Source organism: Perognathus longimembris, chromosome 16, assembly GCF_023159225.1.
Source record: "Perognathus longimembris pacificus isolate PPM17 chromosome 16, ASM2315922v1, whole genome shotgun sequence".
Classification (NCBI taxonomy): domain Eukaryota; kingdom Metazoa; phylum Chordata; class Mammalia; order Rodentia; family Heteromyidae; genus Perognathus; species Perognathus longimembris.
The window spans coordinates 58,535,306-58,551,946 of NC_063176.1; the positions used below are offsets into that span (position 1 = coordinate 58,535,306).

General features: G+C 58.8%; 2 protein-coding genes across 5 annotated transcripts; one reads left to right on the top strand and one right to left on the bottom strand.

Annotated features, from left to right (window-relative positions):
* Positions 1-1,282: 1,282 nt before the first annotated feature.
* Positions 1,283-16,285, bottom strand: Idua (alpha-L-iduronidase). Of its 3 annotated transcripts, none has more exons than XM_048364059.1 (14): positions 16,027-16,285; positions 15,358-15,498; positions 4,678-4,766; positions 4,429-4,536; positions 4,067-4,162; positions 3,780-3,982; positions 3,524-3,703; positions 3,231-3,309; positions 2,737-2,949; positions 2,538-2,659; positions 2,318-2,443; positions 2,161-2,237; positions 1,725-1,825; positions 1,283-1,607 (listed from the first exon to the last, which is right to left on the bottom strand). In XM_048364059.1, the coding sequence occupies exons 1-14, from the start codon at positions 16,176-16,178 to the stop codon at positions 1,501-1,503; spliced, it is 1,794 nt and encodes a 597-aa protein (XP_048220016.1). In that variant the 5' UTR covers positions 16,179-16,285; the 3' UTR covers positions 1,283-1,500. The 3 variants fall into 3 exon arrangements, with proteins under 3 accessions (XP_048220016.1, XP_048220014.1, XP_048220015.1); XM_048364057.1 differs by having other exon boundaries at positions 3,231-3,447; positions 16,027-16,280; XM_048364058.1 differs by having other exon boundaries at positions 3,231-3,447; positions 4,678-4,763; positions 16,027-16,277.
* On the top strand, positions 7,754-14,726 carry Slc26a1 (solute carrier family 26 member 1). Of its 2 annotated transcripts, XM_048364055.1 has the most exons (4): positions 7,754-8,531; positions 10,304-10,430; positions 11,602-12,220; positions 12,937-14,726. In XM_048364055.1, exons 3-4 carry the CDS (start codon positions 11,630-11,632, stop codon positions 14,455-14,457), a joined length of 2,112 nt encoding a protein of 703 aa, XP_048220012.1. In that variant the 5' UTR covers positions 7,754-8,531; positions 10,304-10,430; positions 11,602-11,629; the 3' UTR covers positions 14,458-14,726. The 2 variants fall into 2 exon arrangements, with proteins under 2 accessions (XP_048220012.1, XP_048220013.1); XM_048364056.1 differs by lacking the exon at positions 10,304-10,430.
* Positions 16,286-16,641: the final 356 nt, after the last annotated feature.

Consider the following 16,641-nt stretch of genomic DNA (forward strand, 5'->3'; position numbering starts at 1 on the left):
GGGGAGGGAGCACTCCCTGAGGGACTGCCATGCTGTCACCAGTCCTCACTCACAACCTTGATGAGTCCTGGTGCGCTACCACCCACCAGGGTCCAGTGCCAGCCAGCTGATGTTCACAAGCCAGGACAGCCGCCCCCGCCACCCCCCCCCCCCCCCGCAAACCACGGTCTGCCCAACCAGCTCCCAATGTCACCAGAAACAGAAATGGCCAGAAACCAGACCTCCCAATGGGATTCTGGGATCAGGTGGCTCATAGGTTTGAGGTCCAAAACCTCAGAGGGGAAATGGCATCAGGGTTACTGAGATCACCCTGGGGACAATGTGAGATGAGGACAGTGGGAGGCCTGGTGGCTATGGCAATGGGAACGCTCTAAAGACTGGGCCCCGCCCTTCTCCCTCAGTAAAGAAAAGGGGAAAGGAAGCGTACCCCAAACTGCTGTGTGAAGGAAGCCCCGGCTGGTTCAAAGTGCAGACGCTCAAGGCCCAGCCCTGCTGACAGACCAAGGAGGGTCCTCTTCTCCCATAGCAGCCTCTGTCCCTACCTGGGCAGCCAACCAGACAACCAGTGCTGCTCCTCCTCAGAATCCCTCTGCCAGTGCTCTGCCCCAGATTCGCACTCAGTTTTCAGAGCCAGAGGTGTGCCCAGGCCCACCCCAGCTTCATTGTTCTGTCGGCAGGAGCTACAAGATCACAGGCAAGCTGAAAGACTAGCGCCTGGCTGTCAGGAGCAGTGACAGGAGCTAAGCCTGAGGAGCCAGCCAGTGCAACTGAACACTGGACCGTCAGGAAGCTTCGACTCCACCCTGCCTGCATTTGCTACTGCTGAGTCCTCACGACTCCCTCCACTTCTCCCTTGGGGCTAGCTACCATATTCACCCATCCATAGACGCAGAGCCCAACACAGAGGTATAGAGAGGCTCTTCATTTTTTTTTTTTGCCAGTCCTGGGGCTTGAACTCAGGGCCTGAGCACTGTCCCTGGATTCTTTTTGCTCAAGGCTAGCACTCTGCCACTTGAGCCACAGCGCCCCTTCTGCCTTTTTCTATCTATGTGGTGCTGAGGAATGGAACCCAGGGCTTCATGTATACGAGGCGAGCACACCACCACTAGGCCATATTCCCAGCCCCTTTATTTTATTTATTTATTTGTTAGTTTTTGTGTTAGTTTGTTTATTTGTTTGTTTATGGTCCTAGGGGCTTGAGCTCAGGGCCTGAGCACTGTCCCTGGCTTCTTTTTGCTCAAGGCTAGCACTCTACCACTTGAGCCACTGCACCACTTCTGGCTTTCTCTGATTATGTGGCACTAAGGAATTGAACCCAGGGCTTCATGCATGCTAGGCAAGTACTCTACCACTAAGCCACATTCCCAGCCCAGGAAAGGTACTTTAAAAGCCCTGGGAGATTGGGGGTAGGCACAAAAGGATCTGATGGCTAGTTAACTGGCCATCTTGGCTGGGCTCACTGGTCAGCACCGGCTCAGGGGAAGCCAGGATCCCATGTTCTCAGGAGGCAGGGGCCTCCAGGTATGGTTTGGGGTCTGAGAAGGGGCCTGGTCGTGCCCAGTAGTCCAGTGCTCGAACCCGGTAGGAGCCAGAGACCATAGCAGTGTCTAAAAACAAAGGCAAATATGTTCTGGAATGTGTGCCCCTAAACCACCCCAAGAACCTGAAGCCCCACCCCACCCACAATGGGGTACCTGAGGCCAGAAAGGGGACACTGGGCATACCTGGGCTGAACACAAAGAGGTTGAAGGTCGATGGCTTCCTGCTGATGGGTGTATACACCTTACCATCCTGGGAGAACTGGATTTCGTATGTCCACAGGCACCTGGAAAGGTAGGAGTCAGGACCAGAGCTGGGGTGGGTGCTGAGGTCACTGGGCCCTAAAGGCCCATGTGGATGCACACACCCATTCCCTCCAGCCCTTTCCCATTACTGCCCCAGCTTCTGGTTCCTCTTGCAATGATGGCAAGCCACACTAGCTGGTGGGAGAGGGCAGGACGTCCTGTGTTGAACCCCACAGAGGATCACATAGGTGGGTGGTAGGTGTGCTGGGGGTGGGGGGCTGTGAGGGCAGGAGTGTACAGCCCGTGGAGGACGGGAGCTGGACACCACAGGTGACCATGGGCTGAAGCGGGGAGGGCCACGGCACCACTCACGCACTTGGAGCCCACGTGCTCATCCGACCAGACCAGAGCCAGCTGCCCGCGAGTCAGGGGCAGCACACGGAGCCGGCTGACCTGAGGGAAAGAAGAGCCGCGAGGATGAGGCAGGGCTAGCCAGACAGCCACACAGGCCGGGGGGGGGTGCGGCCACTTGCCTTGCCCGGTGGCTTCGAGGGGCGTGCGCACACATGCACCAGCAGGAGCGAGGGCAGTGGGAGCACAGGGTGCAGCACCAGGCGACCCTCACTGGGAAAGGGGTGGGGTGCTGTTGCCACTGGGTCCTGGAATAGGGAATGGTGCCTGATGGGCAAGATATTCCGGGACCTGAGGACCCCCCCCAGTCCGGCCCATCACCTCCCCTCAGCAGGGGAGGACCTCAGCTGCCCGCATGCGCCGGAACTGCTCAGCAGACGGGAAGACTGGCCGGCCCAAGCGCTGCCATTCGTGGTCTGGGCTGCAGAGCTGGTTGTCCAAGTGGTATACCACATAGACGAGGCCTGTGGAATTCACTCCAGGTTCACCAGGCCCCGCCCTTCCAGGTCCCCCCCCCCCCGCCAGGCTCCCGCTGGCTTACCCGGCCCAGGAGGCACCCCGTGCAGGGCCAGTGACACAGGGATGCTGTGGTTGGGGTGAGTGTGGATATCGTCACTCGCAGAGACCAGCACTGTGGCACGCCAGGCATCAGAAAAGCCCTCTGGGTGATGGACACTGGCCAGAACGCCCACTGTGTGGTTGCTGCTCAACACCTCTCCTGCCCGCGATACTTCGGCCCAGAGCTGCTCTCCGTCTAGGAGTGGAGTGTTGGGGATGTCCCAGTATGCCACCCCCCACCTGCCCAGTGCTTGGCTTCCGTCATTTGCTCCCCCTGCTCTATGGGTCAGTTGGCAGCCTACCCACAAACAGGAGAAAACGAGGATAGGGATGGGGGTGACAAGCCCCCCAGACTGACACTGCTGGACGAAATGTGCTTGCCTCTACCCATCTCCTCCGTGCTCCCCTGAGCACAGATGACTGTGACCTGATTCCAGCCTGGCCCTGCATGCAGAAGCAATGGGTGGGGAGCCTCACCCAGCAGGGCCAGCATCCCCATAGCGGTGAGGACGGGCTTGCGCAGCAGCTGCACGTGGGGCGGATGGGTGTTGTTGACCTGGAAGCGGGCAGTGAGCGTGCGCTGGGAGAATGGGTGTGGGTGGTAACTAAGAAAGGCATTGTCGTTGCTGAGGAGAGCATAGTGGATGGAGGAGCTGGTGTTGGCAACAAGGAGACTCTGGTGCTGCACGATGACCTGTGGGCAGGTAGGCGGCTAAGACCTGAGCCCACAGCCACCACCCAACTCTCCCAACGGGAGGGCCAGCACGCACCTTAACCACCATGGCCGCATAGGTCACGTCAGCCCTCCAAGGCTGTGGCAGAGACCAGCCCACCAGCGGGTCTGCCTCATCGTTGTAAATGGGGATGTCCTTGAACTTGGGGAAGAGCTGCTGTATCTGCTCCACAGCGGCCACTTCTTGCTCCAGGATGGAAATGGAGCTGCCTGCACCCTGCAGCCAGCACAGGGCTCAGCACCACCTCCGCACCATTGGCAGCAGCAGGTGGGGCTGGGCAGGTGGCACGCACCTTCTTGTGTAGGGAGATGTAGTCCAGCCGAACTCCCACCTCACCAGTGAAGAAGTTGGTGCCATTAGCACAATGGCCCAGAAGGCTCCAACACAGTGGCGACCGAGGATGGGGGTGGAAAGAGTCGCCAGGGCCGCCCAGCCGCAGGGCAGGACTGGCGGCACGTAGACCCTCGGAGCAGGCGTCGTAATAGTTCAGGAAGCCTGGCACAGAACAATGCTAAGGGTGTCATGGGTACCATGCGCCCCTCACACCTGCTCGTCCAGATGTAGGCAGGTGCCACCCACCTTGTACAGTCATGGACACGTTGTCAAAGTCATGGTGATCGGGTTCGTTCCAGGTCTCGAAATTCCACTTGGAAACCTGCGCCAGTCCGTATCTCCCTGCAGAGTGCCCCTGCTGTGGCATGTAGGCTGCACCCCTAGGCCCTCAGAAGCAGAGCCCACCCGCACTCCTAGGGATGGGTACCCACAAATGAGGGTTTGGCTGTGATAGGGGTGTCTGACTGGAAGTGACCCCCCCACCAAGAAGCCTTGACTGTATGTGACAGTATGTGCCCTGACGGTATGTGACAGAAGATGGCCAAGTAGCCTGAGAGATGAGGGAGGGCAGCCTGCCCCGCCCCCTGGGGTTCTCCTGTATCTCACACCTATGTATCTCCTGGCCAGGAGAGAGATGAGGTCTTTCCACTCAAACACTTGCTGCTTGTCTTCAAAGTCAGTGAAGTGTCCTGAGGGGCTGCCCATCAGCTCAAAGCCTGCAACAGAGGGGTGTGCGCCCAGCTGCTCATACCATGAGCTGCCCAGCTTGTACTCCATCTCCCCAACACTGGTCAGTCGGGAGTAACCACCGCCAGCCCGGGCCCAGAGGGTACAGGGAAGGCAGGGTTGCTGCTTACCAGGCAGGAGCTGGTTTTCCTTGAGCAGATCCAGGTATGAATCCAAGTGGGTGAAGTTGTAGCTCAGACCCTGCCCGGATGACTTCCTGCTGAAGGATAGTCAGTGTGGGAGGAGAGCAACAATACATCTCAGCCCCCAGGAACTGTGGTCACATCGAAGCAGGCATGGAGGAGCCAAGCCTTTCAATGGGCCTTCCCTTTGGAATACACCAGCACTGTGGTAGCTTGTCATCCAGTCTAATGTGAACAAAGAAGATTAAAGAGTTGAAATGGGGCTCACACTTAGGATAAGAGGAACAGATAGGTCCTGAAAGAAAGGTACAGCAAGACAAGGAAGGAGTGGGGTAGGCAAGGAACAGACCATCCTGAGTCAGCTGATCTAGGAGCAGGGACAGTAGAACCCAGTGGACACTACTCTGCTTCTCTACACTCAGACCACAGTCCCAAATCTGATGCAACAGTACCTTCCTCTCCCTCCCAGACTCCAAGAGGCAACATGGATGGGAAGAAGAGAGAAATGGAGAGCCTCACAGACTCCTCACTTCCCAGACTAGGCCAATTCCCACGGGGCCTGCATTCCAACAGCAACCAAGTATCAGACAACTGCCTACATCGTTAAAATTCCTTATTGTTATTGTAAATGTGATATACAGAAAGGTTACAGTTACATAAGTCAAATAAAGAGTAAATTTCTTTTTGAGTAATGTCACCCCTTCCCTCTCTCCCAGTTTTTCCTTCCTATCCCTACTCACAAGTTATATAGTTCATTTTTCAACATAATATCTAGTGCTGCATTTGTTCAGCCTTTCCCCCTACATGTCCCCCCCCCAAAAGCAGACAAACGAACAAACAAGACAAAAGGAAATGAAAACAAAAAGCAGCAACAAGGAAAAAAAAAAACAACTCTTGTTTTGGGGAGGGAGGAAGGCGGGAGAAAAATGAGGGAGGATGTAACAAGTTGAATAAGAAATGTACTCACTGCCTTATGTATGAAACTGTAACCCCTCGTACATCACTTTGACAATAAAGAAATAAATATTTAAAAAAACTCGTTTTCACTTCTTGCAGTTGATTTCAGTAAGTATTATTTTGTATGGTCAGATGCACATAGCTATTGCACCTACGCGATCCTCTCCTAGAATATCCTCCCTTGGTCTCACTCTGTGTGAATGCCTAGAGACCTGAATAATTTATCATGTCCCAGTGCATTTTTTTTCTTTTACTATCCAGTGTGTTTACTTGTAGATTTATAGGCATGTTCTAGTTACCACAAATGAGGGAAACCATGCAACCTATATTTCTTTGGGTCTGACTTACTTTGCCTAATATAATTTTTCAAAGTCTTCCCATTTCCTTATCAATGGGACAATTTCCACAGAATGGGAAAAGATTTTTACCAGCTATGCACCAGACAAGGATTTATATCTAAAATATACTTACAGCTCAAAAAGTTACCCCCCCAAATAAACTCTCAAAGAAACAACAGCCCAATTAATAAATGGGCTAAAGACTTAAAAGAGAGATTTTTCAGAAGAAGTAAGAATGGCCAGTAGATACATGAAGAGATGTCCAACATCTCTGTCCATAAAAGAAATGCAAATCAAAACAATATTGAGATCCCACCTCACTCAGTTAGAATGGCCATTATTATTTTTTTTTTTTTTTGCCAGTCCTGGGGCTTGGACTCAGGGCCTGAACACTGTCCCTGGCTTCTCTTTGCTCAAGGCTAGCACTCTGCCACTTGAGCCACAGCACCACTTCTGGCCATTTTCTGTACATGTGGTGCTGGGGAATTGAACCCAGGGCCTCATGTATACGAGGCAAGCACTCTTGCCACTAGGCCATATCCCCAGCCCCATAGAATGGCCATTATTTAAAAAAAAAAAACAACTAACCATAATGTTGCAGGGATATGGCCAAAAGAGAACTCTTATTACACTGTTGGTAGGAATGTAAACTTGTTCAACCACTCTGGAAAGCCGTATGGAGGTTCCTCAAAAGACAAAACTTACCACTTCCCTATGGCCCAGAAATTCTACCCCCAAGCATTTATCCAATAGACCACAAACAAGCCCACACTAAAGCTACCAGCACAACCATGTTCATTGCAGTACTGTTTACCATAGCCAAGACATGGAATCAACCCAGATGCCTCAGTGGACGAATGTGTCAAGAAAATGTTATATATATATATATATATATATATATATATATATATATATATATATATATATAGAGAGAGAGAGAGAGAGAGAGAGAGAGAGAGAGAGAGAGAGAGAGATGTTTAGTAATGAAGATGGGATGGGATGAAAGGTACAGAGAGTCAGAGAGGTGACATCAAAACTCTGCCAATGGATGGGACAAGCCAGTATGAGAACAAGTGACAAGACACCCTAAGGTAGGAAGCATTGTAATCAAGCATCAGACAGGCAGCTGGTGGACCTAGGACAGAACAAGCTGTACATCCAGATGAGGCCACATGGGGTCTTGAGATACATGAAGATGCAATATTGTCTCAGAGGGATGCCATATTTTAGAAAATTCCCTTTGCTGGGCAGGAGTTAAAGGAAGACTGGGCAGGTTTGTGAGGGTGGTGCTAAGGGGTCTGGAGCTGTGGAAGAGTCCTGGGTATGGGGTAGAGCACAGCAGGGTTGAGCAGGGGCAGAGCAAGGGCAGCCCGACTGCTTAGTTGGGTGCTGGGGAAGGGTGAATCCCACAGCCAGTGTGAAACCCAGGTAAGCCAGCGAGTCCGAGGGCTTCCTAGGCAATGTCTGTTAGCATTTCCCTAGCCTCAGGTCCTCAGCTCTTCCCACTAGACCCCAGACCCACCCATACCTAATGAGCCACTCCTACTCACTACCTAACTACTTCCCCTTTACCCCCAGAGAGAAGCTGCCCCCTGGATAAGGTGCAGATGCCATGTTGCTCCCTCTCCCGTGGGAACTATGGCCCCACGAATAAACCTCCTTATGAACCTTCTTCTCCTGTCTGTGATGATCTCCACATGGTCCTCTGGGATGGCCGGGACCTAGGCTTTCCATGTCCACCAGAGGACACACAGGGGGACCTCGGCTGTGACTGGGGCCGGGCAGAGGGCTGCAAGCACAGTCACCACCATGGACAGCAGAGCAGTTTCTGGCCCTGAGTAGTTGATCACCACAGCTGGGCCAGCCAGTGCTGGATGTCACCGGAACAAGATCACGGCCATCCCCAGGCCCAGCTCTTGCTCCTTCCTGGTGGCCGTGGTTCCTGCTGGCTGCTCCCTAAGCTCAGGGGCGGTCACGAGCCCCAGGGGTCCACTGCTCCTACCCCATCCAAAGGTCAGAACCACTGTGAAGCCCTGGGATAAAAATTAAACGCGGGCCTGCCCCTGCGTTGCACAGCTGCAAAGGCGCCTGAGGTGAGGGCCGCAGCAGCCCAGGCCGTGCCCACACCCACCGGGGCGGCAAGGCCTCCGCAGCGGCGCTCGGCTCTGGGCCTGCCTCCTGCGTACCCCGGTCCTGGGCTGCCAGCCTCAGCATTAGGGATGCAGGGGCGCAGGGATGCCTCCAGAGGCCTCCCCAGACCAAGGAACCGGGGCAGCAGCCCCGCGGCTCCGCCCCGGCCCCATCAGGAGGGAGACTGAGAGCGCCAGGCTGGGGAGGGGGCTGAGCCGTGGGGTCCACAGCCCTCCCCACACCCGTGAAGCCCGGGCCGCCGCCTGCTGGGCCTAGAGGCCGAAGCCCCTCCACCCAGCTCCCCCGGAGCGCGGCGCGCAAGGGCCCCTTCGCTGCGCACGGCGGCTGGCGCACCCGCTCCAGCCCCGCCGGGCGCTGCGCTCTCCGCGGCCGCCAGGACGCAGCGCTACCCGGCGGGTGAGTGCGCCCGTGGCTACCCTCCCCCGGAGGAGGAGGGGGAAGGGGGGAGCCGGCGGCCGAGCTCAGTGGGTGCGCGGGGCGGCTGGGGGTACACAGCGGGGACGCACGTGGAGGGTGCGTGGCCAGAGCCTGGGGGCTGCGCGGGGACGGGGCTAGGACTACAGGGCGGGTGAGATGGGCGGGAGCGCCCCGGGCGAGGCGCTGGAACCGGGGCCTGCGAGATGGGCAGGGGAGGGGCGGGGCCTGGGGGGCAGGGCCATGCCCGGCGGGGGGAGGGGCGGGCTGTGGCGGCGGGGTGGCGAGGCCCCCGGCTGGGGGGGCGGGGGGGGGGGGCGGGCGGCCCCAGGCGTCTGCGGCCTGGCATGTGCTCCGCACAGGCCCCCGTGCGAGCCAGTGGAAGAAATTCGGACCTGGCTCCAGAGCTGTGTTCTTAGTCTATTTATTTCCCTTGGTGGAAGGGATACAATGTTTCCTTTCCAAATAAAAATGCACTCACAAATTTTAAAAATTTAGAGATTAAAAACTGACCTCATCGGGAGAAGTGTGTCAGATGGCACCCAGGACCAGCCTGGAGCCGCCGCCCTCTGCCAGGGGCCTAGCACAGAGCAGTCTGCAGGTCCACACTGGGCAGCAGGCCGGGCCGGGCCACCCCTCAGCACCGACCGTAGTGCATGGAGAGAACCAAGGCAGAGGGACTGTGCCCCAAGGTCCTCCAATTCTCACGTGGCGAGGTGACCCCCTTCTATAGACAGACCAGGCTGGGCAAAGCAGAGGGCGGTCAAGGTGGCAGAAACACGAGCCCTCCCCCTCACTGTGCACTCCTGTGTTGGGTAGGACATCCCCTACCACACCGCCCCGCCCTGCTCTCCTGGGAGACCCAAAAAGAGGAAGCCCGACTCCCAGCAGTTCCCTGAGGAGTTCCCCAGCACCCCTCTGCTGGGAAATGGACAGCCTCACCATTTGATGGCACTGTCAGCAGCTTCCCGCTTGCCGGCTGCCACAGAGAGGAACTACTCGCCCCACACAACATCTACTGGAAAATGGCTCCAGTAAGCTTCACTCAACAGCTGGGCCAGCAGGGGCCTGAGAGGCCTAGGGGTAGGGATGAGGTCTAGACCAGGCTTCAGTCAGAGGCCTGGCAGAGCAATGGGAGGTGCTGAGGTCTAGGGCAGGGTTGTCCAGGAACCAAAATCCAACTTGGGAAAGAACTGCGTCCTGATGATGAAGGTGCTTGAGGTGCTTGCCAGCCCCCACCTGCCTCGCCTCACAGTCGGGGCTCACACTGGTCACCCACCCACCTTCCACTCCCAAGTCCTTCCCCAGTGGGACTCCTGTCTTCCCTGGCCAGGCCTGTGGCCAGACTAGCTCCTGGGAGGAGCGAGAGGACAAACAGCAGTTGGGCAGGCAGCCAGCCTCCCTCAGATCCCCTCCTGGGGCATGGAGGTCCACTGCACTTGACCCCAGGCCCCAAGCTAAGGGGTAGCAAGGGGCTGAGGCTCCACTCCACCAGGAGCGAACTGAGCTAATGACTGGCCCCCACCCCCACCCCTCCTGGCAGTACAGAAGCCACTGGCACCTCGAGCCCCTACTCCAGAGAGGCCCACACCACCGTGATTATCTGTGGGCCTCTGATTACAGTACAACCCATAGGATTAGCTCACCGGATTAGCTGCTCAGGTAACACTCAATTGTCAGGGGGAAACCCATGACTCAGCTATCTTTGGGGTAAATAATTTAACAGCAGGCCCAGTACCAAGTGCTCCCCACAGGTCAGTCTCAGACCTGCTGCCCCTGCTCTCCACCTGCTAACCGAAGCCAGAACACACAGGGCATCCCTCCCACCAGCAGACCCCAGCCCCTGGAGTCCCCACAGCCGAGCCTCTGTGCCACCCCCAGGTAAGAATCGCCCTGTGCACCGCAACCGTCAGGCCACAGCAGAGGTAGCTGGCTGGGAAGACAGGACCTGGATCCCACCATTTCCTCAGAGGGCACTCAGGCACAAGGCAGGTGGTACCTCCAGGCATCCCTGTGCCTGGACTCCTAGGGACTTAGGGTGAGCCTCAAAGCACCCAGGGACCCCCCATGTGGTGGGGACCTGAAGGGCTGGCCACCCACCAGCTGGGCCCACCACCTGACTCTCCCAGGGGAGCTACTGCACCTGCACCTAGGCCCAGGCAAACAGTGGGTCACAGGTAGCACCGGGTGATCCAACAGAACAAAGGGTGTTTGCTTAAAACTGCCAGTGGGGAATTTTATAAACAAGTACTTTGGAACTTGTCAACAGAACGAACCCAAGGCTGCTCAGGTGGACAGTGCGTTTGCATGCTCTCCAGCACCCTGGCGAGGTAAGGCGGCAGGGGGTGCCCAGGCTGGCTGTGAGGCAGCGTGAGGGCTCAGGGCACCCATCTCTGGAAAGGGGCTTTAGTTCTCGGCGTCCCACAGACCTCGAGCCCAGGAGATGGGTCTCTGTCGCCTCAGCTCCACTTCCAGCTAGCCGGGCAGGCCTCTTCTAAGCTGTTTCTCATTTCTGTGCCATAGGGAGGGTGGCACAGACCTGGCACCCATGGTGCTTAACGTGGGCACAAGGCCCTCTGCCAGTCCCAGGGCCTTCCGTGTCCACATGAGAGCAGCAGAGGGAGTTTGGATTCTGGTGTAGGTGAGGTAGACAACACAGGGAGCTGGACAGTGGACAGGAAGTAGCTGGTGCTGAGGTTCCATAGCACAGCCATCTGCCTCCAACATGTGCTGGCTGGAGGCACAGCGTGTCCTCTTCTTTGAGGTGAACTTCAAGATGCTTGAGGTGAATTTCAGGGAGGAGCTGCAGATCCTGTGGATCGAGGCTGAGCCTGGACAGGTCTGCTGACCACCCTGAGCACCCCCAACTCACACACCAAGTCATGTGGCTTGTGTCATAATTGCAGCTCCTTACAGATGGTTTTGGAGTCTAAGGGCATGTCCATCACAAGGGCAGCAGGGGTAAGGCCCTGCTCTCAGGAACAGGTGAATCTCCTGTCTGAAGCTAGTTCCTGGACTCCAAGGCCCCAACCACGCCCACTTTCCCTTGCAGGTTGGCCGGGGGGCCTGGTGTGGCAGGGATGGCTGAATCCCGGGAGCCCCAGAAGCAGGGGGAGGCGCTGGTACTGGTCCGACGGCAGCCCCCGGTGCCCCAGGGACTGTTGGAAACACTGAAGATCCGGCTAACACAGAGCTGTGCCTGCAGTGTGCCACGTGCCCGGGCGCTGGTGCAGGACCTGGTCCCGGCCTCACGCTGGCTGCGCCAATACCGTCCGAGGGAGCACCTGGCAGGTGACATCATGTCTGGGCTGGTCATCGGCATCATCCTGGTGCCACAAGCCATTGCTTACTCACTGCTGGCTGGGCTGCAGCCCATTTACAGTCTCTATACCTCCTTCTTTGCCAACCTCATCTACTTCCTCATGGGTACCTCACACCACGTCTCTGTGGGCATCTTCAGCCTTCTGTGCCTCATGGTGGGGCAGGTGGTGGACCGTGAGCTGCAGCTGGCTGGCTTTGACCCCTCTCAGGATGATGCGGGGCCCAGGGACAATGGCAGTGCCTTCAACAGCTCACCGGTCGTGCTGGAGTTCCAGCTGCAGAACTGTGGACGGGACTGCCATGCCATCCGCATTGCCACTGCCCTCACGCTGGTGACTGGGATCTACCAGGTGAGAACCCACCTGCACAGCAGGCAAGTCCGGCTGGGGCAGCTGCTCGGGAAGCCCTTTCAGGTGCTGGCCAACCACCATCAGAGTGAACCTGGGGGGAAGTAGAGCTCAGTGCCAGAGGAGGCCTCCTTCAGCCTAGGCCAGGGCCTCAGAGAGGGCAGAGCAAGACAGGCACAGCCGTGGGGCACATGAGAGTGACCCCAGGCATGAGGTGGGCAAAACAGGTAGTATTCAGTTGCACCCCCACCCAAGGAGCTGAGTGCCGAAGAGGAGTGGGCAGAAAGCTGGCCTGGCCAGCAGGCCATGTGTGGCCATGGCTTGGACAAGCCAGACTGCGGCCCAAGTCCTCCTGGCTTCCCGCCCCAGGTGGGCCCCGGGGTAGGGCCGCCTCCTCGCACCTGGCTCTCTCGTGACTAGGTCTATCTGCCCTGGCCCTTTTGTTGGTTCCATGGATGCACAGGAAGGAGCTGCGTGGGCATGCTGGGCACAGGGTACAGGAGGAAGAGGCTGCCTTGGGCACCCAGAGTCCTGATTCTGAAATAATACCAAGGTCTGCACATGAGACGCGAGGGTCCCCGGCCGGGATGCACAGCTTGTCTCCTAACGTGTCCAAGTCAGGAGACAAGCAGGCTCTGTGCACGGCCACATCCCTGGGCTCTGCGGGTGCTGAGGCAGTACGCGTGGCTCCGGCCAGGCTGACCACACTCTATCCACAGGTCCTCATGAGCGTCCTTCGGCTCGGCTTTGTGTCCACCTACCTCTCACAACCACTGCTCGATGGCTTTGCTATGGGGGCCTCGGTGACCATCTTGACCTCGCAGCTGAGGCACATGCTGGGTGTGCGGATCCCCCGGCACCAGGGCCCGGGCATGGTGGTCAGCACGTGGCTGAGCCTGCTGCGCAACGTGGGGCAGGCCAACTTGTGTGATGTGCTCACCAGCATCGTGTGCCTGGTAGTGCTGCTGGCAGCTAAGGAGCTTTCAGACCGCTGCCGGCACCGCCTGAGGGTGCCGCTGCCCACAGAGCTGCTGGTTATCGTGGTGGCCACGCTCGTCTCCCACTTTGGGCAGTTCCATGCACACTTTGGCTCCAGTGTGGCCGGGAACATCCCCACCGGCTTTGTGGCCCCCCAGGTGCCAGATCCCAGGCTGATGTGGCGTGTAGCACTGGATGCCGTGTCCCTGGCCCTCGTGGGCTCGGCTTTTTCCATCTCACTGGCAGAGATGTTTGCCCGCAGCCACGGATACTCTGTCCGTGCCAACCAGGAGCTGCTGGCTGTAGGCTGCTGCAATGTGCTGCCTGCCTTCTTCCACTCCTATGCCACTAGTGCCACCCTGGCCAAGAGCCTGGTGAAGACAGCCACTGGCTGCCGGACACAGCTGTCCAGTGTGGTCAGCGCTGTGGTGGTGCTGCTGGTACTCCTGGTGCTGGCTCCGCTGTTCCGAGACCTGCAGCGGAGCGTGCTGGCCTGCATCATCGTGGTCAGCCTCAGGGGAGCCCTGCGCAAGGTGAAGGACCTCCCAGGGCTGTGGCGGCTGAGCCCGGCTGATGCCCTGGTCTGGGTTGCCACCGCGGCCACCTGCATCGTGGTCAGTACCGAGGCCGGGCTGCTGGCTGGGCTGCTCCTCTCGCTGCTCAGCCTAGTAGGCCGCACACAGCGCCCACGGGCTACCCTTCTTGCCCGCATTGGAGACTCAGCTTTCTATGAGGATGCCACAGAGTTTGTGGGCCTCCTGCCTCCACCTGGAGTGCAGGTGTTTCGCTTTGCTGGGCCACTGTACTACGCCAACAAAGACTTCTTCCTGCAATCACTCTATAGACTCACAGGGCTGGATGCAGGGCGTCTGGCCACCAAGAAGAAGCAGAGCCTACAGGTGGGTGTCAGTGAGAGAGGCTCCACTGATGGCAAAAACCTGGGTCCGACGAGCAGCGAGGCCAGGCTGATGCCCCTAGAAGTCAGTTTCCACACAGTGGTCCTTGACTGTGCCCCTCTGCTGTTCTTGGATGTGGCTGGCATGGCCACGCTGCAGGATCTGCGCAGAGATTACAGAACTCTAGGCGTGGCCTTGCTCCTGGCCTGCTGCAGCCCCTCTGTGAGGGACACCTTGAGAAGGGGAGGCTTTCTCGGGGAGGATCAGGCAACTGAGGACGAGCAGCTCTTCCCCAGTGTGCACAGTGCCGTGGAGGCTGCTCGCGCTGGCCACAGGGAGCAGAGGGTTGCCGATTCCACCCTCTAGCAGAGCCAGTCCTGCTCATAAGTCTCTCTTCCCTTCTGGAAGCTGAGGCTGATGTTGGCAAGTCATCACTGCCCTCCTTCCCCAAGCGCAATGCAAAGTCTAGCGGTGCTTGCGAGATGCAACGTTGGGCCATCTCTTCTCTGGAGAACACCCAAGAACCCCAGATGCTCAATGGTTGAGCACCTGCTGTCCTGGTGCGCACTCAGCCCTGGTGCTGGTACCACAAGGCTCCTCGGCCGGCATGCTCAGAAGAGCCATGTCTGCTTTGACATCCTGTGCCGCCATCTTATTTGAGCAGGATCCTGCCAATTATGTGGCTTCTAAGGTGCCAAAAAGACGCCTTATCCCTAGGCCTACTCAGCCCTGGCCCCGCTGGGCTGGAGTCAGACATATGGTCACAGGAGGGTCTATTTGTGGAGGCCCACCACACCCCAGTGCTCCTCACACCTCATGCTTATCCCTGGCAGGACCTCATGAGACACCCATCCGCTCCAGGAGAGCCCACCCCATCCCTGATCAGCTCAGCCAGCAACACACAGCACACAGGGTGCACACAAAGCCTGGTACTGTGGAGTCCAGCCCCTGCTGAACCTCCAGATAAACCTTCAGGGAGAAACCACTGGACTCTGAGGGGCTATCCTCAGCACACAGAGACCCTGGGGACCCCAAGGATGGACAGCCCAGATTACCTCTCCCCCTACACCAAGGGGATGCTACAACAGGAAATACAGGCCAGTGTCCTTCAGAGTAGACCCCTATCTTGTGTTCTACTAGAAAGCTCTTCACCAGTAACCAAGCAATTTGCACCATATCTAGCCCCCATGAGGTCAGGCCCCTCCTCAGCCTCTCTGTATGAGGGGCTTTAGCTGCTGCCCCAACTCCCACCTCAGTATCACCCACCTGGCTGTGATAAGATCCAGCAGCCAGTGTGTCCGGACCTGCTCAATGCCACTATGAGGGACAGCACCCACATAGGCGAGGTTCAGTTGCTGGTCCCAGCTGAGGTCATACTGGTCAGCCTGGTCGTGGGGTAGCGGTGGGCTGGAGAAATGACAGGAAGTACTGCGGTTGGTTCCCCGGGGCCTAGAGCAAAGTGGCCTCTACACATCTAGCACCTGATGGTGTAGGCCCAGCAAATGGACAGTTGGTGTCCATCCTGTTAATAATAAAATGGCCCTTACTCCAGGAATGTGGTGCAGGACTCCAGCCTGGCCCTGGCCCTGCTGGAGACCCTCTCAACTCCCCCCGAGGGGCTGGAGGCAGGAGGTCCAACACCTCCCGGCTGCCCCCCCCCCCTTTGGGAGCCTCCGGGTCCGCGGGTCCGGAGTCCACCACCCAGGCTGCTGGGAATGTTCATCTCCTCTCACGGAGTGCCTGTGGGGGTGGGGCTTCCCCCTCACTCCAGGCGCACGGAGCTAGGCGGATGCCCCCGCCGAGACCCGGGTGAGCTGGGGAAGCGTCGGCCCCCGTCCCCCGCGGGGCCCGGGTGGAGCTGAGCAGCCCGGGTGGTGGGCGCGCAGGGCGGGCTGGCAGGCTGGCCCGTTTCTCCCGGCGGGACGGGACGCTCACCAGAAGCCAGTGCTCCTCCAGAAGGGCCGCAGGGGCCGGAGCACGCGGGCCGCGTCCACGCGCACCAGGTGCGGGGCCTCGGCGCGGGCTGCCGGGAGCGCGGCCAGCAGCAGCGCGGCCAGCAGCGCGACCGGGGGGCGCGGGGGGCGCATGGCCGGGCCCGGTTCTCCTCGGGCGGCACCCACGTGACCGCCGGCTGGGGCGAGGAGGGCGAAGCCTCGCGGGCCCCGGAGAGCACCGGGCCGGACGGGGACCGGGGCGGGCCCGGCGGGGGGCACTGGGGCGACCGAGGACCGGAGCGGGGGCCTGGCGGGCACCAGGGCGGACGTCCGGGGCCGGAGCGGGCGGCACCGAGGCCCCTCTTCCGGGCGAGCCGGGCCCTGAACTCAGCGTGCGGGCCGGCTGAGCGGCGCCCCTCGCGGTGGCTGCGGGAACCGGGCCTGGACTCCGGGAGCAGGGAGGCTCGCCGGCCCCCGGTGTCGGAGCGCGCCTCCTCACGCAACCGAGCCGGGCCCGGACCCGGACCCGGACCCGAACCCGAACACCGGGCCTTGGGCCCCGGGACCCCCGCGGGTCGCCTGCGAGGGTCGTGGTGAGGCGGGGACAGAGAGGAAG

Excerpts from the sequence above, each read along its gene's own strand:
- Idua (XM_048364057.1), bottom strand. The coding sequence starts at position 16,178 with ATGCGCCCCCCGCGCCCCCCGGTCGCGCTGCTGGCCGCGCTGCTGCTG. Across the intron at positions 3,704-3,779 it reads ACATCTCCCTACACAAGAAG|GGTGCAGGCAGCTCCATTTC; the intron begins GTGCGTGCCACC and ends TGCTGGCTGCAG. Across the intron at positions 2,444-2,537 it reads GGCGCATGCGGGCAGCTGAG|GACCCAGTGGCAACAGCACC; the intron begins GTCCTCCCCTGC and ends TCCCTATTCCAG.
- Slc26a1 (XM_048364055.1), top strand. The coding sequence starts at position 11,630 with ATGGCTGAATCCCGGGAGCCCCAGAAGCAGGGGGAGGCGCTGGTACTG. Across the intron at positions 12,221-12,936 it reads TGGTGACTGGGATCTACCAG|GTCCTCATGAGCGTCCTTCG; the intron begins GTGAGAACCCAC and ends CTCTATCCACAG.